The 25,444-nt window shown below is 38.7% G+C and overlaps 1 protein-coding gene across 1 annotated transcript; it reads right to left on the bottom strand.

The window, feature by feature from the left end:
- Positions 1-1,259: 1,259 nt before the first annotated feature.
- Positions 1,260-24,583, bottom strand: LOC108667824 (ubiquitin carboxyl-terminal hydrolase 19). Its single transcript, XM_018154893.1, has 22 exons — positions 24,373-24,583; positions 23,759-23,883; positions 22,846-22,995; positions 22,270-22,589; positions 21,716-21,909; positions 20,879-20,964; positions 20,039-20,279; positions 19,259-19,367; positions 17,586-17,703; positions 16,995-17,234; positions 15,500-15,754; positions 14,227-14,312; positions 13,311-13,410; positions 11,098-11,264; positions 9,098-9,239; positions 8,355-8,476; positions 7,984-8,102; positions 7,639-7,742; positions 7,350-7,495; positions 6,313-6,453; positions 5,296-5,456; positions 1,260-4,905 (listed from the first exon to the last, which is right to left on the bottom strand). The coding sequence occupies exons 1-22, from the start codon at positions 24,461-24,463 to the stop codon at positions 3,896-3,898; spliced, it is 4,227 nt and encodes a 1,408-aa protein (XP_018010382.1). The 5' UTR covers positions 24,464-24,583; the 3' UTR covers positions 1,260-3,895.
- Between the last annotated feature and the right edge of the window lie 861 nt (positions 24,584-25,444).

Consider the following 25,444-nt stretch of genomic DNA (forward strand, 5'->3'; position numbering starts at 1 on the left):
TGCAAGGACCACAGGAAACAGTAAAGTTAAATAACTTTAAAAATATTTTTGCCTCTTATCGGCCCTTTAAACAAGGTTGCCAACATTCGAGAAACAGCTGGGAATTGTTTATACCCAGCGCTTATCAGTACACAGTATTTTATTTGCAGACTGAACAAAGAAAGTTTCCGTGATTGCTCACATTTGTTACACGCATTAGTTATTATAGGACGAGATTTTGAAAAAGGTTTTTTTTTCAAGCACCCTAAACATAATAGAGTAGATCGCCCATAAAATTTTAACTGATTGTTGTACTACTGAATGCACACAACCGATTAAAGATAATTACATCATAATTACTTGATGCGTGCCTCCTTGTGACTCATCACAATTTAACAAATGTAAAATTTCGTGAACTTTATCAAAAACGAACGGTCGGCCTTGAAATTGAGAATTTCACGGACAATATATAAAATTACAAAAAAATTTTTAAGATTTAAATAAAAATCTTATATCAAAATGAGGATTAGATAATAAAATTTCTTTTTCAAATTTGGTAACGATAAATTTATAGTCATTCAAATGCAATGCATGCACTCTTCTTGAAAGTTAAAGTTACAGAGAACTTGAGCAAGCCCGATGCCTTGAAGTTGTTCGATCAGACGATAGAGTTGGGTCTCCAAAATGTATATGATAAAGATAAGATAAGTTTACTTGTCGTCTGTTTTTCTTTCAAGTTTTTGATTAACTTGTGGTTGTAGCGCATTGTAGCACATTTTACCCGCATTGTTCTCACGGCGTATTGTAGCGCAATTTACCAGTTGCGCATTATAACCATAGCGCATTGTGGCACATTGTACCCATAACTCTACGCAACATGTACCAAACACGAAGTTTAACTTCACCTAAAGTACTTCGGAATGTTAGCTATTTTGTGATTAAAAATTTTTATAATGTATCGTTATCGATCTCAACGTTCTCAATGTTTCAGTTGTGAATGATTGGCTTGATTTCTTTGCCGTTGGTGGGGGACACTTTACATTTCAGCAAGTAATACTGATAATACAGCAGGAATAAATCGAAAGTAATAATTGAATTCAAGGTACGTGAGAGGAACGTCGACAATTAACGCGCTCTTGAACGAATCTCTCATTCATTGTGTCCCGACAGATCGTCGATAGAGAATAATAATGACGATTAGAAACAGGATTAGGGCAGATATGTCTACTGGGTGACAACATAGACCAATTTTGAACACAAAGGAAAATGAAAGCGGTGCATTTCAATTCGCTGCTACACTGATTTATTCAGAATCATTAAATACCGCTTGCTTGGACACTGACGCACAGCAACTTATTATCAAATACAAAATTTTCAGAACCAAACTCAGCTGTGAACAAAGGTGAAAACCCAGGGTGCAAAAAGTAAAAAGTGAGGAGTGAATTCAACTACAACACAGCTACTATAATCAAATTCGAAGTCGCATCTCTAGCAAGACGTCGAATGAATAACAGGTTTTAACATGAATGCTCTTTTTGTGAACATCAGTTTCTATAAAATACTCAAGCTGTACACACTATATACTTTCCGCCGTTGAGGTTAAGAGTGTCAAACAACGTGAAATTTCTTTCCGTTTGCGCACGACTGCAGTGACACGCAAGAGACTCGCGAGCAAAACTCGGGTCTCTTCGACGGCGCATGCAGGACAGGGCCAGAAGGCTGTTGTAGCCAGGCGGCTCTTTGTACTCGAGGTGTGGGGAGATGGAACTACAAGCTACTCAGATACCAAATAAAAGCGATAGAAATACTATTTAAGGTCAGCAGTGTACAACCCATCCTTTAGACATGCATTTTTGTTTCATGATTAACAAAAATCAATGAATATAATAGAAAAACTAACGAAATTTTTCAATTCTTTAAACTTATGTCATTCGAAGTCGGAAATGTTTGACTCCCTTCACATGTTGTAATTGATAAAACTTGGATTTTATACCGCAAATATAAAAAAAGTTACAAATCAAAAGCAAGGTGTACATTTTTATTGAATCCTCCTTCCTAAAATATTTCACATTAAAAATTAGAGCTGGGGCATAATCCATTTTATGTTCGACGTAGATAAAGTTCAGGCAAGACAAAGTTCCAAATCCGAGCAATAGCCTTTCACTTTTTCCACTCTATAATCTGATGGTATAGGCCCTCCCTCAAATTTGGTACTAGGCAATGTGAAAAAAACGCATAATTCCCACACGAATGCATGCCTCTTTCCTCAACTAACGCTGTATAAAATTTGAAATTTTTAACCACCACAAAAATTAGACATTAGCCTTAGGACCAATCGGAGAAATCTCTTTCTGAAAGAGTTACTCTGCGAAAGGCGAAAAACTTCCAATGATCAAGCCTTGCACACAATGATGCATGTCAACTTAATTATGTTTCATAGAGTAGAGCTGCGACACCGTTACTACAGCCAAGCTAATAAATATTCTTTAGCCTAAGGGAGAAATTAACAGACAACTTAGTAAGTACACCGCTTTTTACAGTACAAGTAGAAGGATCCTTTACAGCACGTGTAGAAGGATCCTTTACAGCGCGAGTAGAAGGATCTTTTACAGTACAAGTAGAAGGATCCTTTACAGCACGAGTAGAAGGATCCTTTGTAGCACAAGTAGAAGGATCCTTTACAGCACGAGTAGAAGGATCCTTCGCAGCACGAGTAGAAGGATCCTTTGCAGCACGAGTAGAAGGATCCTTTACAGTGTACAAGTAGAAGGACCCTTTACAGTACAAGTAGAAGGATCCTTTACAGTACAAGTGGAAGGATCCTTTACAGTACAAGTAGAAGGATCCTTTACAGTACAAGTAGAAGGATCCTTTACAGCGCGAGTAGAAGGATCCTAGCTGAAGCCTGACAGCATATACACAGATAATGTACAGGCTATACATGGGTGAATATATGTACCGCTATTGAACCACACACGAAGAGCTAAAGAAGAAAATAACAAGATGGAGATCAAGTGAATCAAAGAGATAGCTGACCGACGTATAGATAAATGTGGAAAGATATTGGGCTATTTTAATGATTAAGCCAGCACAAACATTACCAACAACGCTTTGGAGGACATCAGTTGCCTGCCAAACTGATGAATATTGATGCGAATAGAATGAAAGTGTCAACCAAAAATAGTCTTTCCGGGGGCGCTAGTAACCCGCATTACCAATTTTCTAACATCTCGACTTTTTCTCTACCACTGACGTAGATATTTTAATGTTGAAATCGCTCATTATTCAATGTCTTGACTCAATTTTTCACTGCAAATAAAAAGAGTTGTAAAAATTTCTCGAGTTCGAAGCCACTTCGCATGCTGCCGTTAATAGTACTCTGCAAAAGCTGAGGCAGGTAATAATGATTCACGTTAAATAATGCTGATCAGCCAGGTATGAATACAAGCCAACAACTAAACTGCGAGCAACAGCTTGTTCTAAATTATAAACGAAAACTTTGTTTTGGGTGGATCTACTGTGGTCTATTGATATACCGGTATACTTCAAACGATACGAGTTTTCGTCTGATAAACTTAGTAGATATAAAGTTATTATATTCGTCTGATGAACTTAGTAATATAAAGTTATTATCCTGTGGGCACAAAAAAAGTGTCAAATTTACCATAGCGGGTATTGGGAAAATAGACAACGTGCCTAGCTGTGTCCTTGATATAAAGACAGAATTCAATAAATAAAGTAGCGGAGATCTCCTGTGTTCATGCATGCCTGTACTAGTCACAGGCCTTGAAAAGCTCATCTCTTATGCCAAAAGAAAATAAGAATAAGTGACATAGAAAAAAAGCCGAGAGACCGAACCCCCAATGCCCATTTTGAACGGGGGAAAAAATCCGATTCCAAGGCGCAAGAATTCTCATCAATCGAGTTCTTCCTGTGCGGTGCTAATGGACTCTTCTTCAGTGCTAGAGAGCGATGGTTGCGAGGCTGACGACACGGACATGGGAGTTACTTCGTCAAGAATTACACCGCAATCCGAAGGAGTGCTTTCCACAGTGCCAGATCCGCGTCCAAGTCCGATTTCTGAGTCCACAGTGTAAGCGACAGGTTCATAAAAGTTGTTGCCAATGTTTCTGTTCTCAGAATTAAGACCGGCAATGAACATGGGGCGAGTAGCTGAAGTGAACGGCGAAGCAGAAAAAGTGGATTCCGGCACCTGTCCTACAGGTGTTCGAGAGTCGAGAACAGTAGGTAAGAAATGTCCGGGAGTCGCAGGCACGTAAGTCGATTGCATTTCGTCATCAATACTGATGGTGGAGACAAGGTTTCCACACACGGCATCGTTTGTGTTGATGGTTGACGTGGCGTTGCTGCAGTGAAGCGGCGAAGATGGAGACGCAGGAGTGAAGGTACGATCAGCATTATCGCCTGTGTTGATCATAGTGAAGTGCTGAGCAATTTGAGTGCTGTCAATATTTTCCCTGGATATTCGCATGTTGTGTAAATTTGAGTGCGGCATGTCAGCACCTGCAGCACCATAACTGCTTGCAGTCATAGGGGACACGGTGACTGACGTGCTTCCCATTGGTGCAGCTTGTACATGCACAACGCTGGACTGAGGGCGCGACACTACGGTAGTGAGCAAGGCGTCGAAGTTTGAAGAGGTGTTGGCTGGTGGCATCGCAGCATTACTAATGATGTTGCTCGAGCTGATGATGTTCCCGTTGGGGATGGTGTTGCTGTTTGACAAGACATTACTGTCCATGGGCGAGATGACGTCCGTAGACATCTCGATGGTGGGGTCTTGAGTCAGGGAGGGCAGAATGAACGGAGTGTCGCGCCGTCGATAGACCAACAGGTAGGCCTGGTCGTTCACGACACGATCTTCTGACACGTCCACCACTCGGGAGTCGTCACACAGACGCCAGTCTACGTAGACAAATGATCATTATTAGTATAAGAACACGAATATAATTGTAGAGACAAGATGAAATTATTAAATCTACGAATATTTAGTGTGAAAAGGCATCTTAAAACTTTAACACCAACAGGAGGTGAGATTAGAGTTAGAAACGACGGAGAAGAGAGCAATTTCAGAGCACAGAAATCCACAGGGGGGGTTTGAGTGAACTACATTAGAATTAGAGTAAGGCAACATGCAAAATGTTGGTCTTGTTTTTACTGAATTCGATCATTTGTTCGTGATAGCTACAGTACAAAAATTACTCAAGATCAAGTATAAACAATTGTACTCCTTAAGTGTGTTTTTTAATATTGCGATTGACTACACGTAGGATGATACATATGAATACGCCGCACCTATTTCAGCGTCGCTGCTGTTCTCGCGCAGCGTGCGCACGTACGCCGTGTAGTGGCCACCCAGCAGCCGCCCCATGTGGTTCACCACGCCGTACAGGTCGTACAGAGAACTCCCGCCGTCACCTCCACCAGGCGCGATGTGAGCACCCACATCCAGGCCGCTGTCAACGTCAGTTGTTAGCGAACAATTGGTGGCAATAACACGAGAGCCGCACAAGGAAGTTACTTCAGTGGCAGCAATTACTTGTGCTGCAGATATCGTTATCTCTTGTCAGTAGGAGATGGATAACTAATTAATAGTCGGAAATGTCAAATGTATCCGAAATTGCCAATCAAATTTATTAACAAATTACCATGAAGAATAATTATAAAAAATAATAATAATAAAAATATAATAATAATAATAATAATAATATAATAAAATATAAAATTATCATAATATCGGAGAACTTTAGAACAGGGCAAAGAAAGCTTATGGTAAAGAATCAAATAATTTTCATCTCAAAGAATTTGTTGCCGGACAAAATATCTATTGGATTTAGATGCAGAGAGAATTTTTTAGTAAACAGTGAAAAAATGCATGACACTGCATGAAAATTTCATCGAGTGAAAAATCGATCAATTAATTATCGATCACTTGGATAAATTTAGCCACTAAAATTCCGGAAATTTTTGAACTCTTAACCGTGACCACAATCGTGAAAAAATACTTATTGCCAACAATTAATTGGTAGGGAAATAAATATGTTTTTAAGCATCTTTTAACACCCCTAAAGCTCGTGGATGTTTTCACCGTCAATGATTGTTCTCGCGGCGGCATGACACGCATACTAAAAAATGATGTTATTAGGATCCCGTGTACAAAGACCACGGGATCCCGTGTACAAAGATCTCAGTCCATCTCGGCCTATCTCTGCATATCTTTGCATATCTCTGCATATCTTTGCATATCTGCAAATCTTTGCATATCTCACAGCCTATCTCGGTCTTCTATCTTTCGACGATGCGTGCACTCACTTGACGGGGTACTTGACAAACTTGTCGATCTTGTCGCTGTAGAGAACATATTTGAAGGAAAATCTCTTGAGCTGCACAATGAGAACAGGTGGCAGCTTCCACAGGCTCATTTGCTTTGTAGCTTCCACCGGCTTCTTGCATCTGCAATAATGAGTTCATCTATAATTGAAAATTTAATCCAAATCCCTCATATTAGGATTAATATCTTCTACCAACTAAAGTATCTTTTTCAAAGCATCTAAAACGTATCTTTCGTCAACATGTCTCTACTGACCAATGACTAAGTGTATGATTTAGTCATTTAAAACAGTTTACAAAAAAACCTTAATGATTCTCTCAATAACTCTGAGAATGAATACCAAAGCATTCAGCGCACACCCCTCAGAACTTACGTTACTTAGTTCTGTCAGCCGAACGTTAGTTTTCTACAAAGCGGTGTAAAAAGCAACGTGACATCATCAGCAGAATAAAATCTCTTATACCAGCAAAACCCTTATTCATTTCGACGTAAGTTAGAGTGAAGTTTTCCAGTAGTATAATGGCATTAACAATCTTCTTTAAAAATGTAATTAAATGTGTTGGTATAAAGGCCTCACAGTCATTTCACAGGTATGCCTAGGTGTCTGATAAATATCTAACAATTGTAGTGCAACCTTACTTGGAAATATGTAAATTTTAGGCACCATTCATTATGAACTTTCTTTATTCATTATGAACTTTATCAAAATTTCGGTTTGAACGGATATAACGAAGTTATAACGAAAATGGAACGTTGAAAGAAAGCATGCCAAAATTTATGTAGCAACGAAATAGTCTATAGGCGAATCTGCAGGACTGTTAAGACACCATCAGAGCGAGAGGCAGTGGCAGCTAGAGTTATGCGAGCTGGCACAACTCAACACGCATCGTGGTTCTCAGCACCATCCTACCGGTAGGTAGAGGTAGTCTTGCGCTGCGATGTAGTAATCACTAGCACCATACCTAGGACAGCGCCAGGAGTCCCTCACGCTGCGATGTAGTAATCACTAGCACCGTACCTAGGACAGCGCCAGGAGTCGCCCTCGGACAGGTTCTCGGGCTGCGTGAAGAGGTCCATGCAGGCTTGCAGCGTCGTGCTCTGGCGGCCACCGCGACCGTAAGGGCCCACGTACGAGGCACTGGGCTCCATGTCCTCGCAGTCAATCTGCACGACAGTACAGTCTTGCTGTGGTTCAAATTTTTAAAGGGATATAAGAGGATAAAATAGAAGCTAGAACTGGTAATGCGGTGTAATTGAGTTTGATTACAGCAAATGCCTTGCAACAAACTACAAGACCGCGAACATACATCCTTGTTGTTGATGAGGCACACGACGTCGTTTGTGTTGGACGCAGCAGTTTTCCAGTCCATGGCCAAGTAGAAGGTGTTGTCCAGGTCCAAAGGTTCATCGCCTGAGGATCAGAGACCATGAACGACTAGGAATCTGAATCTTATTTAAATCGTATACTATAATAAATTGAATACTTAATGAGATTGTGAGCAGTAGTTTGAATTAGGTCCGGAGCCTCACCAAGGTCGACTCGGTGAGGTCCGGGTAGTATATAATTTTATATACCATTAAGTATTCTATACGGTATATAGAATACTTATTGAGATTTTGAGCAGTATTTTAATTTAAATGTGGGGCCTCACCAAGGTCGACGAGGGGGCCGCGGTGCTGCAGAGACTGGCCCCGCGAGCTGACGGGCACGACGGTGAACAGCTGCTGGGACGCGCTCGGCCGCTCCACCTGTGGCGGCACCGCGCACACGCTGCACGAATACATAGTCGTACTATATCCAGTATTGGGCCACTATTGTCGCTACATGTTTTCATTAACCAACAATTTTATTTAACTCGTTTCGCAACAAAAGAACACGCCACGAGAAACAGTGACAAAACTAATGAAATTACGCCACGAAGAGCAGTGACAAAACTAATAAAATTATACCAAATAATTCATACGCATACGCAATTCTTGTGCTATTAAAAGGACACTGTGGAGGCCTGCCAGTGGCGCTCACCCTGCGCTGCTGGGTTGCTTGGTAGGGCAGCTCGCCGCCTGGGCGCCCACGTCAAACACGTCGTCGCCGGTCTGGTCGAAAATTTCTTCCTCGTCACACGATCCTGCCGTCTCCATCTCAACCTTCACGTCATTAATGACGAAATACACGAAATAAATGTAGTGAAAAAGGTGTTGCGAAATAAAACTAGGCCGCACCAAAACCATATATAATAATAACAATAATAAATTCAATAGAAGTGGATAAAAAGATGCGGAAATGATCCGCCAGAACTGATGGATTATACATGATGAGCATGCTTCCTAGTAGGTTGAACACCAAAGCGATAGAAAAAATCCTAGATATAATAAGACGAAGGTGCAGTTGTATAACGACTCACTGAACGTTAATTAACATAATGAAACACGGAATGTTGACTACTCTAATTGGATAGAAAAAGCATGGTGATAAGTGGAGCGCAAATAGTATCGCTTGAGTGTGATGCTACCAAAATGACTTCATATTCAATGTTTGCCGATCAACTCATTAGGATGTTTACCTAATGGCAATGAATTTTCGAAAGATACAATAACGACGATCAGTATTGAACAAGTTCTTTTTCAGATATTCTGCCAAATAACTTCAAAGATTTTATTGGTTTTGAACAATTATGTGCACAATTCACACAATTCCTAATAGCCAACATCTTCATGTTCATGAGTTTACAATAAAGACGCAAGATGTAGCCACAAGACTGGACTTACATCCATGCTTTCAGTCGCATTAGCGCCGCCACCAATGACTTCATCGAAGGCCGTGATCTCGTCGTCGGAGTTGCTGTAGCTCGACGTGGAGTCTTGCCTCCTGCCGGGGACTTGGCGCTGCACGCCTCCTACAGCGCCCCTGCTGCACGTACTCTCAGTAAATAATATGTTGCTGCTACTTAATTGTTGCTACTTTTAGTCAGAATAGCTGCTACTGATTGCTACTTTTAGTCTGCATAGCTACTAATTGCTACTTTTAGTCACCATAGCTGCTACTAATTGCTACTTTTAGTCAGCATATCTGCTACTAATTGCTACTTTTAGTTAGAAAAATGTTAAATAGTTGCTAATAATTGCTACTTTTGGTCAGCATAGCTGTTAGGTACTTAATTGCTGCTACCTTTAGTCAGCATGGCTACTACTAATCGTCACTTTTGGTCGTAAGATGAAAACACAAGTATACAAAAAACAAGGTGATTCAGAAAAATTTTCGAAGAAAAGAGTTTGAGAAATACTTCTTGGTTGGAGTTCCAGGGACCAAAATGTAAGTTTGACATTAATTTCCAAAAAATTCAAAAGAAGGGGGGCAGTAAATAGATAGTGACTGATGAAATTCCATGCACGAGACATGGAGTTAGATGGGGATATTCATTTAATCAATTATCTGTGCGGCACCCGCAACTATCGCCGGCTCTGAAGAACGAGAACATCAATTCTCAGCTCTGCTTGGAAGTCATCCGCAAGTTCAGTAGTTCTTATCATTAACATTACATCGATCGTCCACATATATAAGAATCAACAGAATGGCGAAATATGAGGGTAAATTAAATGTCACATCATACGAGTCACGAAAAAACCTTTGATTTATTCAGCGTCGATTTACGTATGAATAAATATCAGGGTAGTTGAAATAATAACGTAACTATTTATTCAGGTTCGGAAATAACAGTGTTATTATTAAGCAAATCACCTGATATTTGGGTACGAATACCATCACAAGCTGTTAATTAAGTTTTACTCTAATTCGAGTGGTACTCTCGTTATTAAGACTTTAGATACGAATAGCCCAGGAGAATATCCATGAATAGATTGACTACGGGTTTAGTGCCCTTCAAAACCTTGCAACCCTTCGTGTAATTAACACAAACTGTTAATTCACAACATTCGTGAATTAACACACGTTACGAATCCTCTAGATGCGATTTTGGTTGAAAAATATACAGGCATCCACAAAGAAACATTAATACAAGTAGAAAAATATACAGGCATCCGGAAAGAAAGATTATTAATACAGGTAGAAAAATATACAGGCATCCACAAAGAAACATTAATACAAGTAGAAAAATATACAGGCATCCGGAAAGAAAGATTATTAATACAGGTAGAAAAATATACAGGCATCCACAAAGAAACATTAATACAAGTAGAAAAATATACAGGCATCCGGAAAGAAAGATTATTAATACAGGTAGAAAAATATACAGGCATCCACAAAGAAACATTAATACAAGTAGAAAAATATACAGGCATCCGGAAAGAAAGATTATTAATACAGGTAGAAAAATATACAGGCATCCACAAAGAAACATTAATACAAGTAGAAAAATATACAGGCATCCGGAAAGAAAGATTATTAATACAGGTAGAAAAATATACAGGCATCCACAAAGAAACATTAATACAAGTAGAAAAATATACAGGCATCCGGAAAGAAAGATTATTAATACAGGTAGAAAAATATACAGGCATCCACAAAGAAACATTAATACAAGTAGAAAAATATACAGGCATCCGGAAAGAAAGATTATTAATACAGGTAGAAAAATATACAGGCATCCACAAAGAAACATTAATACAAGTAGAAAAATATACAGGCATCCACAAAGAAACATTAATAATACAAGTAGAAAAATATACAGGCATCCACAAAGAAACATTACTAATACAAGTAGAAAAATATACAGGCATCCACACAGGAACATTATTAATACATGTCGCACCTGTTGCCTGGGCCATGCATGGCGGTGACGGGCGGCTGGAAGACGGTGACCGAGTGACGCGCGTAGCTCTCCATGGCGCGCGTCAGGTTAGCGTACGTCGCGTGGCTCTTCGGCATCGAGATGATGAATGGCGCGCCCACTGGCTCGTGTACGAACCGACACGAGCTCTGCTCAGGGGTTAACGAGTCATTAGTGAGATATGAACGAGTCATTAGTGAGATATGAACGAGTCATTAGTGAGATATGAACGAGTCATTAGTGAGATATGAACGAGTCATTAGTGAGATATGAAGGGAGCGCCCACTGGCTCGTGTACGAACCGGCACGAACCCTGCTCAGGGGTTACGAGTCATTAGTGAGATGTGAACGAGTCATTAGTGAGATATGAAGGGAGCGCCCACTGGCTCGTGTACGAACCGACACGAACTCTGCTCAGGGGTTACGAGTCATTAGTGAGATATGAAGGGAGCGCCCACTGACTCGTGTACGAACCGACACGAGCTCTGCTCAGGGGTAACGAGTCATTAGTGAGATATGAAGGGAGCGCCATGTGATGTCGCCATGGGAGCGCCATGTGATGTACTGGTAGAGCCATGTTTCATCTCCGTTCACAATCCGCTCAAGAAAAAATTCAGGCTTCTCTACCCACTTTTTCAACTTTCCATAGAAAGACCTGCTCTTGGTTCCTGCTGATCTTGGCACAACAGCCTGGGATCCACTGAGCAGAGGGCTTGCTCAGTCACAAAACTGCCCACCAGAATTGTGTGTGCGCAATTCACGGAGATGTTGAGTGTCTGCTACTGATTCGGTGGTTATTCGCCTAGCTTCTTCAAAGAGATCACGAACAACATCGACGTTTTCCTCACAAACTTACGTGCGTAGCCTGCTTCTGCTGAGGTCATATATGCTCTCAGTTCTTTCGCTTCTGGGACGACTAATACATTTGTAGATTACTGATTTATTTGTGGCCCTGTCACCATAAACTTGCTCCAGAGAGTCAGTTATTTGGATTCTACCCAAGCTTCACCATGAATCTGATGTTTGACCAGACCTTGATTTCGGCAGATGTCATGTTGCATGAACGGTTATTGCTTTTAAAACAGCACCCAGCGTTTGTAACATTAATTTAAGGGTTAATGTGAAAACACGTTGTAAAACATTGATACAGGATCGTTCAAGTGCATTGGCAACATTTCAATCATAGAATTTTCAGTTACGTCCATTTTCCACGAACTTTTCGAAGCCCCTCGTATGAGCACGAATCCCAGTGTTCCTAACGATGTATTTGAAGCAACATAGGATTATCAGAGCATTTCTAGATGATCCATGCACATTCACTCTCGGTTAATTTTGAATAGGCTCGTGTAGGCAAAATGTTGAATACATTAACCGAACATTTGAATAATAGGCAAAATGTTGCCGGCAACAATCAACAAACACGTAGACCAGGTTAGTGGTGCCATGGTTGAACTAGTATAAGGTTGACCCATCAGAAGCCCATTTTTGCGGATGTAGCTCGTTGTTCGCCTGTGACGTCACTGATCTCAGTGACGTCACGGGCATTAACCAATCACCGAAATGCGATCAAACCAGTCAACCAATCCGTCATGGGAATGACGGGTTTGTTTACGTTTCTCGATCTCAGTGACGTAACAAGAAAGCTGAACTGAAAGACGGAACTTCTCGTGGGTCAACCTTATATAGTTCAACCATGAGTGGTGCAACCACGGCTTTGCTGAGCGCATCTCGTACGAATAATAATAATGATCGTGGCGGAGCATCGTGTCACGATGTAGAACATTTTAAAATGAGCTATGATAATTCGCTAAAGTAATGCTCCAATGAAAAAAATAACGGCAATAAATTGAACGGAGTTGACAACAATTACAAATTATCAAATCCTAATGATTTAATAATCCAAATGATTTAATAATCCTAGTGATTTACTAATTCTAATTATTTTAGAATCCTAGTGATTTAATATAATCCTAATGATTTAATAAACCTAATGATTCAATAATCCTAATGATTTAATAATCCTTGTGATTTACTAATTCTAATGATTTTATAATCCTAATTATTTTATAATCCTGATGATTTTATAATCCTAGTGATTTAATAATCCTATGATTTACTACCGGTAATTCTAATAATTTAATAATGCTGCTGATTTAATAATCAATGATACAAATGCTAAATGCATTGGCACGCACCGAATGCTGCGGCGCATGCGTCTTCTGGCACTCCCTGCTGCAGTAGCCGACGGTGAGGCACTTCTGGCACCGACTGATGCGAAGCTCTGAGTCTCCAGCTCTGAAAATAAACAATGACAATGCATACAAATGGAAATTATAATATAATGCATACATTCCATGCATGAAGAGCAAAAGATTTCATCCTAAAACACTTGCCTATTTTCATTTAAGTAACATCGTACAAACAAATTCTACCCTGGTCTCTAATGCCATTCGAGTTTTAATAACTGTTCAACTGAAGCATACTTGAGCAACAATGAGACTGTGTTAAAGCAAGGAAATGTTTGGCTGAAAGTATCGTGTGACAAGCGAGCGTAGCTCGTGATATTCAGGAGTGGATATCACACAAAACATGTACACGTGAAGTTAAAACTGAGCCCGGAGCAGAAATTTAACAGATCGCGTACTAACCAGAACGTCACTAAATCTCAGAAAAGCAAGAAACAGGGAACTAATAATAAGGATCGCTGTAATAATAACAGTTATTAAATAATTATGCCAATTTCAATTGCCACGAGGCAAGTTCAAAGACATTAGCATGAGAACATGTTCAGACTTAAAATGCCTAGCACCTTGCGGACCAGGCAATAAGTCCAGCAGCTATCTCAATCAATCGTCAGCTATGGAAAGATCGGGTTCCAAAGACCGGATCCCTTGTGAATCAAGTCACGAAAAGTTCAGGAATTGGCAACAGGCCATGGGCCTATTTCTTCAATGCCGACACTTCTATTCTATTTCAAAACAGTGTAAGTACGAATTGCAGGGCGGCCGACCTGCCACAACGGACAAACAATTATGTCAATTTTAAATGCCACGGGGCAAGTTTGAAGATATAAGCATGAGAACACAGTGCATTAGTTGCAGGGCGGCTGACCTGCCACAACAAGCACAGCGGCCGGGACGAGGCGGGGAGCTGAGACGCTGCGTCACGCACAGCTGCACCACCTCCTCGCCCCCCACCTGCACATCACAGTGCAGTGTTATTACATTAGTTTGTTACTAAATTAAATTATATGTAAAAAAATAATAACATATTTAGAACCCATTACACATAACAGTGCTATGTCATTACAGTAGTTTGTTACTAAATTAATTATATGTAAAAAAATAATAACATATTTAGAACCCATTACACATAACAGTGCTATGTCATTACATTAGTTTGTTCCTAAATTAAATTATATGTAAAAAATACTATTATGTTTAAAAATCCATTACACATAACAGTGCTATGTCATTACAGTAGTTTGTTAATATTAAAATTATAAGTAAAAAATATTATTTAAAAATCCATTACATGACTTTGAAGTTTTGTCCAAAAGTCATTCAAACTCTTGATTGCTAGAGCTCCTCTACCTTCCTCATGACAATAATATGACATAAATAAATACAATTATTTGCCGAAACCCTGAGCTTATTAAAAACTGGTGGTGTTAAGAATGAGGATTACTAGTTTTACAGCCTAGATAAGGGCATAAATTCCTTCGATAAGAAAATTAAAAGCACCATTTGTTGCCTTGGGGTCAATCTACACCAAGTGGCCTAAAATTGAAAAAATACACCATCATTGCCTCATATTTTCTACAAGTTTTAACTATAGGAATATACCGTAGCCAATGATTAAAGCGTATTTCCTATGAACCTAAGGCAGCATGTTGCTGCCTTTAGGAGCAACAGCTACTGATCTAGATCCCTGGTCTGAATAGTATTCTATACTCATGAATGTAAAATGAAACAAAATGACATTTTTGAGGTCTCATTAAATGGAAAATAATTCATAAGAAATGCTAGCAAGGGGAGACCCTGCATAGTTTTGCGCTTAATTTTTTTTATGCGCCCTCGACACGTACTCAATTGAAAAATATTGCCCAGTCATGAAGCCAGTAAAGCCATTCAAATTATTTCAGCAAGTTTAATATTTCTTTAAAGCCCACAGACTCATTTTCGACATTCATCATGGAGCAAAACGATAAATCAAGCTGTTGACATTACCTACCTTCTGCAAAGAAAATAAAGTCATATATATGAGCAAAACATAAACAAAAACGACCTGTTGCGTTCAAATAAGGAACAATCAGAGATATTCTCATAAGTGTGCAAAGATCCTATTAAACAACGAGGTTTGGTAGCCCCTATAAAGCACTTACCTGCTCAGGGATCAGTACTTCGAAAGCTAGGAGTACATCGTTATGCTCGATGCTCTCGATAGAAGACCCTCTGTCGAATATTTTCTGCACTCGATGCTTGAAGACCTCGAGGATTTCGATGCACAGAGGATTAACCTTCACTTTTAGGCCAATTTCTCTCTTGAGGTCCTCCAGGCCGGCGTCAGCGTTGATGCGCACGCTCAGTCTCACGGGCCGTTGTAGGGCGAGTTTGTAGAAGAACGTCACTTCCACCACCTATCAATGTACAATTATTATATTCCTGTCGTTGTAAGATGTACTGTATTTATTAACCAAACGTTCGTGAGAAACCGAATGAAACTAGAAGTTGCATTAGGCCAATTACTTTCAATAACATTAGGCCAATAGGGGCGAGTTTGTAGAAGAAGGTCACTTCCACCACCTATCAATGTTCACAGTATAATATTCTATGCAAGTTTGATTGAAGACCAGAGCATGCTTTTTATTAACAATCTTCTCGTTCGTCTTTTCTAGCAGGAGGAGTTATAATTAAAAAAAATATAATATTATTCCTGTCGTTGTAAGATGTACTGCATCAAGTGACCAAACGTTCGCAAGAAACCGAATGAAAATAGAAGTTGCATTAGGCCAATTACTTTCAATAACATTAGGCCATTAACTTTCAATAATATTAGGCCAATAACTTGCAAGATGTACTGCATATAGTAACCAAACGTTCGTGAGAAACCGAATGAAACTAGAAGTTGCATTAGGCCAATAACTTTCCTCTTGAGTCTAGAGCAAACTGAACAACTTAAAGCTTCAATGGTCAATTATGCACATCACTCACTCGATTCTGTTATAAATGTCAATGCGTGTTAAAACATCGTTTGAAGAAAGGAACAGGTTCATGACGTTGAAATATTTTAAATTTATAGAAGCCAGTGGGTGCAAGTTAACAACAAATTTTGATTGAGACACACAAATGCATTACAAAATTGTTACTTGAATGCAAATAATGGATTAGAGTAGAATTGCATACCTAACTTCAAAGTAAATCTTATCAAAGAAAATAATTCAAATGCAGCAACACATTAGATAATAATCGATTGGTTATTTTTAAATTATCTTTACGCATTGATTAACGTAGGCCAAATACATGAAAAGCGAATTGAGTAATCTTTTGAAAAATGTAAACGCAAGGAAACATTGTGTCGTGAACGATGTTGAAATATCAGTATGATGGAAAACCAAGTTGAATAGAGTACTGAAGGAAGCGATTTGAGTAGGAATTCTATTGAAAAATATAAAATATGGTGTCGTTAATGATGTTGAAATATCATTATGCCGGAAAACCAAGTTGAATAGAGCACTGAAGTAACAAAATATCTTAGAGTAAAGCTACCTTCTGATCCTTGGGGATAGGCACGGAGAGGCAGCAGAACTCGTCGAACTTGACGGAGATCTTCTCTTTAAATGAAAAATTAGAAATGAAAACATCTTATAATAAAGCTACCTTCTGATCCTTGGGGATGGGCACGGAGAGGCAGCAGAACTCGTCGAACTTGACGGAGATCTTGCCGCACTCGTGGCAGGTGAGCGCTGAGCGGAACTGCCCTTTGAAGAGGTCGTCGATGACGGAGTCGTTGCGGAGCTTGTGTAGGTGCCAAGACTTGGCTGCCGCGTCAACGTCGCTCCAGCCATCCAGCTCTGGAGGCTCCGCGCAGTAGGGCTTCTCTCGCACACGGTTCAGGTCCTTGTGGTGTGCACAAATTACAGTGAAATTAGTCAGAATTTTTCTTGGACCAAATTCAATTTATTGTACAGAATGGAAGATCAAATATTCTTTACAGCTACAAACAATAAAAAAAGTAAAATTTCTAAAATCTAACATCTAATAAAACTAGAATTCATTCAGAAACTCATGGTTCATTTTTTGGATCACCAACTGATGCCTGATGAATAATCAAAGATGGATGTCCAAGGCGCAGGTTCAATCCGTCTTCTGCTATTTCATCTCAACCAGTAATATGATGACACGAATATGGTGTTTTGTCAGCACATGAATGAAGTCAATGCAAGGTTTGAATTACTAAGCACTGCGCACCTCATGCAGACCGTCGAGCATCTCGACCATGAGCTCCTGGGCGTCGTGCTGAGCGAAGCCCGAGAACTGGTTGGCTTTAAGAGACATGACGGCCTTCAGCTTCGTGGGCGCGAACGACCTGCACACCAGATATTAACGTCCCGTAGTTATTATTTTTATTATTATTATCAAATAGTTATGGCAATCCACCGATTAATCAGTTTATCGTGAGTGCGAACGACCTGCACACCCAATATATATATCCCGTAATTATTATTATTAAGTATAATAAATCCACCATTAATCAGTTTATCGTGATAGACGTCACAATAGTGAAGCAATAGCCCGATGCAGAGGCTTTTTTCTAGAATTATTGGTTTCATTAATATGCTTATGCTCAATTCTCATTGTATTCTCTCTTTCTCTGTACACAATTCTATCGCAATTCAGCTGACACGGTGGCTCTTAGCATCCTATCTACCTAGACCGTTCCCCAGACACAGACTCCTTCGTGTTGCACCTGTAGTAAACGCCTGCGAATGCACTGCGCCTCATTCAATAGTGAATCAATGAAGATTGTTTCTACTTCTCTAATCCTGCCATAAGTCCTCCTTGGAATAACTTGGAACAATTACAGAAACCAGACTTTCAGAAGATTATTAGCACCATCATCAGGTGACCACAGAGAAGCTCGCCTCACATTAATTTAGCACAAGATACCAACCAAAACAGCCAACAAAATGCTTTGATGAAGTTTACCGGGCAATAGTTTTGAAAGTTTTTTTTAGACGTGGGGAACTTTTTACCTTCTAAAACACGATACATTAGGATAAAAAAAAAAAGAAAAAAAGGGGGAGATGAACAGTGAAACAGAGAGCGGCCAATACAGCAGCTGCAACTTTTGAATGAGGACTCATTGACACTGTAAGCCAGTCCACCTTAGACAATTAGGACTCACTGGCACCGTAAGCCAGTCCACCTCAGAGAATTAGGTCTCATTGGCAGCGTAAGCCAGTCCACCTTAGAGAATTAGGTCTCATTGGTAGAGTAAGCCAGTCCAATGCAGAGAATTAGGTCTCATTGGCAGCGTAAGCCAGTCCACCTTAGAGAATTAGGTCTCATTGGCAGCGTAAGCTAATCCACCTTAGAGAATTAGGTCTCATTGGCAGCGTAAGCCAGTCCACCTTAGAGAATTAGGTCTCATTGGCAGCGTAAGCCAATCCACCTTAGAGAATTAGGTCTCATTGGTAGAGTAAGCCAGTCCACTGCAGAGAATTAGGTCTCATTGGCACCGTAAGCCAGTCCACCTCAAAGATTTAGGACATAGTCCTAATTAGCTTACGGCGCCAGTTATTCATAATTCTTGGAGGTGGACTAAAATAAAAAAAATCTTGGTAAGGTTTATTAGTTCAGGTGAAGGGTGACATGTGCAACAGCAGAGAATAGGCAAACCCATTCGACATCACACTAACTCGAAACATCCTCAATACTATTTAATCTCACTGGAAGCTAAAATACTCGAGTACAAAAAAAAAATACAGAAAAATTTGTAGGAAAAGGAAATACTGAAACCATGTAGGAGTAAACTCAAATAGTCATACGCACCTAGGTAAAACTAAAAAAAATTACAGCCAACTCAGAAACAATCAACAGTCAGACATTGAAGCTAGCAAACACATCTGAACATTTCTGACCTGCAGTTTTGGTTCCATGCGACGTTCATAAGCACAGCGAACGCAACAGCCAACTTGCCGCCCTGGCCCAGTGGGTTTCTCTTGTTGAGCTCCTTCTGGTAGTAGTTCTCTGTCATGGAAATAATCATTCAGAGTACATATATACCGTACAGTACAATAAAACTTGAAGAAAAATATGGTTGATAATGAGGTTTTGCAAAAGTATTGTTAGAGTTTCCGAAATGAGAGTGCCGAAACTATCAAATAGCTAAGGAAGAGAATAATTCATGGTCATCAATCAACTTAATGAATTAACAATACTGTTCTCCCTATACTAATATCCTCACATTGCATTGAACATTCCCATGCTCTGGTCCGACACCACACCACGACTTGAGAAAGTTCCCCGTCTGAGCTCCAATATTCATTATATGAAAAAATGTCATTACGAATATGTAAACCGAAAAATTTAAAAACGTATTCAATAACTGTCATACTATTGCGTGGAAAAAGAAGAACACACAATCACCTGCAGAGAGATTCGTTAGAGTGCACATAAGCGCTTCAATAAAAACGTCAACATGAGCTTATTAAGCATCATAATCTTAATGAAAACATTTTATGAAAATTATTAGCTCATTTTCTCATTCATGGAAAAAATGAACTATTGTGCTCGCCATGTCCGTCTGTCTGTCTGTCCGTACATCCGTGACCTCAAGTTTTCGTCGACGAGAAAATGCACTCTCTGTCACTCACTGCAGTGAGTACTGAGTTATGGTATATTTTTTAGAATGTATTTACGTGGCGAGAGGAAGTAGTGTCGCAGTTCCCTGGTGTTGAGCAGGGTCTGCAGCACGCTGTTCATGAAGCAGGTGTTGCCGATGTTCTCAAGCCCCATGTAGCCTGGGGCGCCGCTGCTGCTGCCGTACGTTGACAGCGCCCCACTGCTGTACAGGCCAGAACTGCTACTGCTGCTGCTGCTGAACATAAACTTGTCCTCCATGCGATTGCTGGGAGATGGCAACACTTGGCATGTTGGCTTCTGCAATGATATATGTCATTAGTATCATAGCCAATAAAATCTAGCGCAGTTAGCAGATGAAATCACTTATTTAAACCGACTAGTAGGTATATCAAAACCAATAAAATCTAGCGCAATTAGCAGATGAAATCACTTTTTTTCAAACCGACTAGTAGGTACCTATATCAAAGTCAATAAAATCTAGCGCAATTCGCAGATGAAATCACTTTTTTTCAAACCGACTAGTAGGTATATCAAAGCCAATAAAATCTAGCGCAATTAGCAGATGAAATCACTTTTTTTAAACCGACTAGTAGGTATATCAAAGCCAATAAAATCTAGCGCAATTAGCAGATGAAATCACTTTTTTTAAACCGACTAGTAGGTATATCAAAGCCAATAAAATCTAGCGCAATTTGCAGGTGAAATAACTTTTTTCAAACCGACTAGTATATCAAAGCCAATGAAATCTTTCGCAATTCATAGATAAAATCCCTTATCATAAAACCGACTTGATAATTATTTGCTTTCTTCAGTATAGCATCGTATTTCCAACATGGGAAGTAAACTGTGAAAGTATATTAGCAAAGAGAAGCAGTTAAGGTTGACGTGACACCAACTCTGTGCTGGACAGGAGTGGGCGGGGTAGGCGGAGGAGGAGGCGCAGGAGAACTCACAGCATCCATGGTCTTCTCTTTAACGTTCACTGCAATGGATAAATGTAGCACTTTATTCTTCATAGAACTAGCTTAATTCAGTATATAAATTTTGAACAGCTGCTTGCAGGTTTAGGCAACGTTTGAAGCTCAGTACCGGTATATATTGGAGCTCTTCAAGATCGTATCCATAATACTTTATAGTTGGAGTCAGAAGCCAAACAGGAGATGGAAATAATATCAAAGACTACAACTTTTGTTTCTCGTTTCATAAATTAAAATTCTATTCTATGCTATCAATAAAATATTTTTGTTTCCCTAAAATTGGTAGATGGTGCGTGGTCTAAACGGTGGTTTTATGTTATGTACCGGTATGGGTTTAAACAGGTCAACTGAAACTACATATGAATAAAATAATATATAAAGTAAGACAGTTTGATAACATTAGGTATAACATTATCTTTTATGACAAGGAAAAAGCAATGCCGGGTGAAGAAACAGGTTATGACGAATTTATTGAACTATACTTGTTAGAAAACCAGCATAGATGAACTATCTTAGCTAGAAAACCAGCATAGATGAATTATCTTAGCTAGAAAACCAGCATAGATGAATTATCTTAGCTAGAAAACCAGCATAGATGAATTATCTTAGCTATAACCAGCATAGATGAAATTATCTTAGCTATAAAACCAGCATAGATGAATTATCTTAGCTATAACCAGCATAGATGAAATTATCTTAGCTAGAAAACCTTCATAGATGAATTATCTTAGCTAGAAAACCAGCATAGGTCCTCACTTGCAGGTGCAGCACTGCAAGGAGACACGGCTTGCCAGAGTCCAGGCTTAGCTTTCTTCATTTTGATCTCCATTTTGGTGTTGGAAACAACATGGGATCCTTGGTCCGGCAAGATGGCTCCCAGGAGTGGCAACTCGTAAACAAACACGGTCGAGCTGTTGGAGCCAGGCTCGCTCGCCAGGAATTGAGAGTCACTAAACAGGAAAATAGACAAGAATTCATGAGAAATGCATGAATATCAATAAAATTAGTAGAATTACTCATGCAATTAAAGAATACTATAGAATACTACTGCAAATAACAAATATTGTTCAAGCAGATATAAAAAATAGTCATAGTACCTATGAAAAAAAAAGATTGAGAGAAAATTACAGACCATCATTCAACTATTCTAAATAATTAGGCAACATTGCCTCGACAAGTTCCTCTCTACTCTGTTCCTCATTGAAATTCAATATGAACATATAAAATTTTTACATGACTTTCAAAGCCAAAAATTATCCGAAAATAATATCATGCAAGTACTACAATGCAGGATGTTAAATAGAACTTACCTTGTGCTGAAACGGATGGTCACATTTCTCTCAGAGAAAGAGACTTTCACAGACTCTTTGACAATTTTTTTAATGTAAATGAAAAGCGTAAGTTGATTGGCATCATTAGGTTCATAAAAATCTAATTTAATTTTTTGATCTTTAATTAAAACAATATTTTCTTTGGGGTCTGCAGTTTTGTCACAAACTACTTCAGGCAGAGGAACTCCATCCCCTCCATCTCTTCTGGCCTGACTCTTGTTGATTGTGTTGTTGTTGTTGTTGACATTCTGATTCATGCAATTGTTGCTCCTGTTCTTGTTGCTAGCAATATCACTTGGCTGTGCAAAAAAAAATATTTAAATATCAATGCAGTTGCCATACCTATCATTTGTTAACAACAGTAGGTACATGAAATCAACTAAGTGTATTAACTAATTAAATGTATTATAAATACCTTCTCAATTTGCTGCATATACTACAATGAATATTTATTCAGTTCTTATTAAATTGATTAACAAGCATATAATAAGTATTTCATTGTTTTGAAAACAAAAATTTTTGTCTAGTTGAGAAAGTATTTTTCAAAAAAGGTACCATTAATGTTGGCCAGTTTAGAAGTGGATCATGCTTCATAAGCTTCACAACAAATTTGTTGCTTTTCTGGAGTTTTTCGTACACCTGTGGCACCACTTCAGCATAAAGTTTAGTTGAAAATCTCCTTCCATCAGCAAGGGTTATACTGACCTGTGAAAATATGTACAAAAAATATAACTCAGTACTCACTGCAGTGAGTGACAGAGAACGCATTTTCTTGTTGACAAAAACCTGAGGTCATGGACAGACGGACGGACAGACAGACAGACAGACGGACGGACATGGCAAGCACAATAGTGCATTTTTTCCATAAATGAGAAAATGCGCTAAAAAGATCATGAATACTGCAAGGCAGAAGAAAGCAGTTGAGTTAGATTTCATCCATAAATCCATCTTTACTGGCTTGATTCCATCATTACAGTGAGATAAATGCAAAGTGAATAAATACATATATTATAGCTATACAGAGCATAAAAATCATCATGCAAATAAGCACTTCACAAGGCACATTTGAGAAATTTAAGTATACAATCTGAACAAAACCGGTACTACTGTAAGTATTCAAGTAACAAAATGAGGTGGAATGACCATTCTTTAAAGAATTACGAAACAAGAACACAAATGATATGGGCTTCAATTGTGTAAAAATTACCATAAATGAAAATTTGCATGGGCAAAAGGAGTACCTAATACAAATGAAAAGTTCACAAGCTACTTTATATTGAAAAATTCAACATGAACATTGTTCAACCCTGGTGGCAGGTGATAGAAATTTGATGTGATTGTAGTACAAAGACAAGGATGTCCCTAAACAGCAAGTAATTTGAACATATGGCAAAACCACAGGAGTAAATGAATACATTTCATGGTACACAATCAAATTCAATGTAGTATCAATGCTCTGGAGACTCACATGGTTTGACAACACCTCCACTTTAGCTTTGGCTTCATCATGTCCTCCACTTGTGATAAGAGATATGGTGACCCACGAGTCTCTTTGACTCCAATCATGGAGAACATCGCTGTTGACAGAATTACCTGCAAAAAAAGATTGTGTTAAGACTTTTTTTCAAATCATGTTTCATCATCAATAACATAGAGTTTCCTGGTACTGTGATTGTGTAAATACTTTTTTCAAACCATGTTTCATCATCAATAACATAGAGTTTCCTGGTACTGTGATTGTGTAAATACTTTTTTCAAACCATGTTTCATCATCAATAACATAGAGTTTCCTGGTACTGTGATTGTGTAAATACTTTTTTTCAAACCAAGTTTCATCATCAATAATATACTAGAATTTCCTGGTACTGTAATGAATTTTTTCTGTTGTATGTTTAAAAATGATCAGTTCTGTCCTCTGCTCTCTCTTGAAGAGAATTTCCACCTGTTTATTGATGTTTGCATTTAAAGGTTAATCAACTAAACAAACACTTTTTTAAGAATGGGGTAGGAAATGGATAGCAGTATTATTTGAAATAAAGCCAAAAAGATAAATTGCCACAGATTTTTCAATTTGATACTCACGATTTTCCCTTTCTTTTTTCTTCTTCAAACTTGTTCCCGAGTCTTCATGATTTACACACAGAGGCAAGTTATTGAGAGATTTTCTATCCATGAATAATGTTGAATTTTTTTATCTGAATTAATGAAAGTTCAAGTTTCAAGTTGTATAGGTACTTTTTTTATTTGAATAGTACTATGTAACAACCATGAATAGACAATATATCAAAAATCTGGAAAATAAAATAAATAGCTATGATAACATAGGTACTTTCTTTACACACATGCTAAGCAATCATTCATTATAATTGTTCCCAGGTACATTCTCAGCATGAATAGGCTGTAAAATTAATTGGCACAATTTCATCCAAATTGTCCATCTCCAATTTGTTCCAACTTAAACAGCATGAATTACATTTACAGGGGTTTTGCCACTATCACCAACATATTAAATATGAGGAGGCTTCAGAAATTCCATGGAAAAACAATTGTTTAAATAAACTGACAAAGTCATAATCATAAATTTTCTTCATTAACATACTCCAATGTCTAGGTATTTTGCATTAGGTACCTAATTACTTATTGTGAAATGTACCGTCAACCGGGGCTACTTGGGACGGGCAGGGTAACTCGGGACAGTCCTCCAACACGGCATAAAACTGTTTTAGTAGCAAAACTAATTGGAATATTGAAAAAATAAATATAGTGGCGTAAACATCAATATTTTTCCTATCTATGTAGTATAAAGGAAGTTCAAAAATACCGTCAATCAGGGCAACTCAGGACAATTTTGAACATTTTTCATTCATAACTTCTTACCATGAAACATTTCATAACAAGTTTAGGCTCATTTCAATGCTTTTTGCAAGGGCTATCACATGGCTTCTCAAGAAAAAATTCCATATGCTATTCGTAAGGTTCCAGAAGCAAAAAAAAAGTGTCCCGACTAGGCCCGTCAAACGGGGCTACTCGGGACACTTGGAATAAAACTTCATTTTAAAACATTTGAAGCATGCAGAGTGTACTCGTCCATTACTAACAGTACTCTGAAGTCCTCCTCTTTCATTGTAGATGATGTAGAGGTAGAATAAATGAC

Source organism: Hyalella azteca, unplaced genomic scaffold, assembly GCF_000764305.2.
Source record: "Hyalella azteca isolate HAZT.00-mixed unplaced genomic scaffold, Hazt_2.0.2 contig8321, whole genome shotgun sequence".
Lineage (NCBI taxonomy): Eukaryota > Metazoa > Arthropoda > Malacostraca > Amphipoda > Hyalellidae > Hyalella > Hyalella azteca.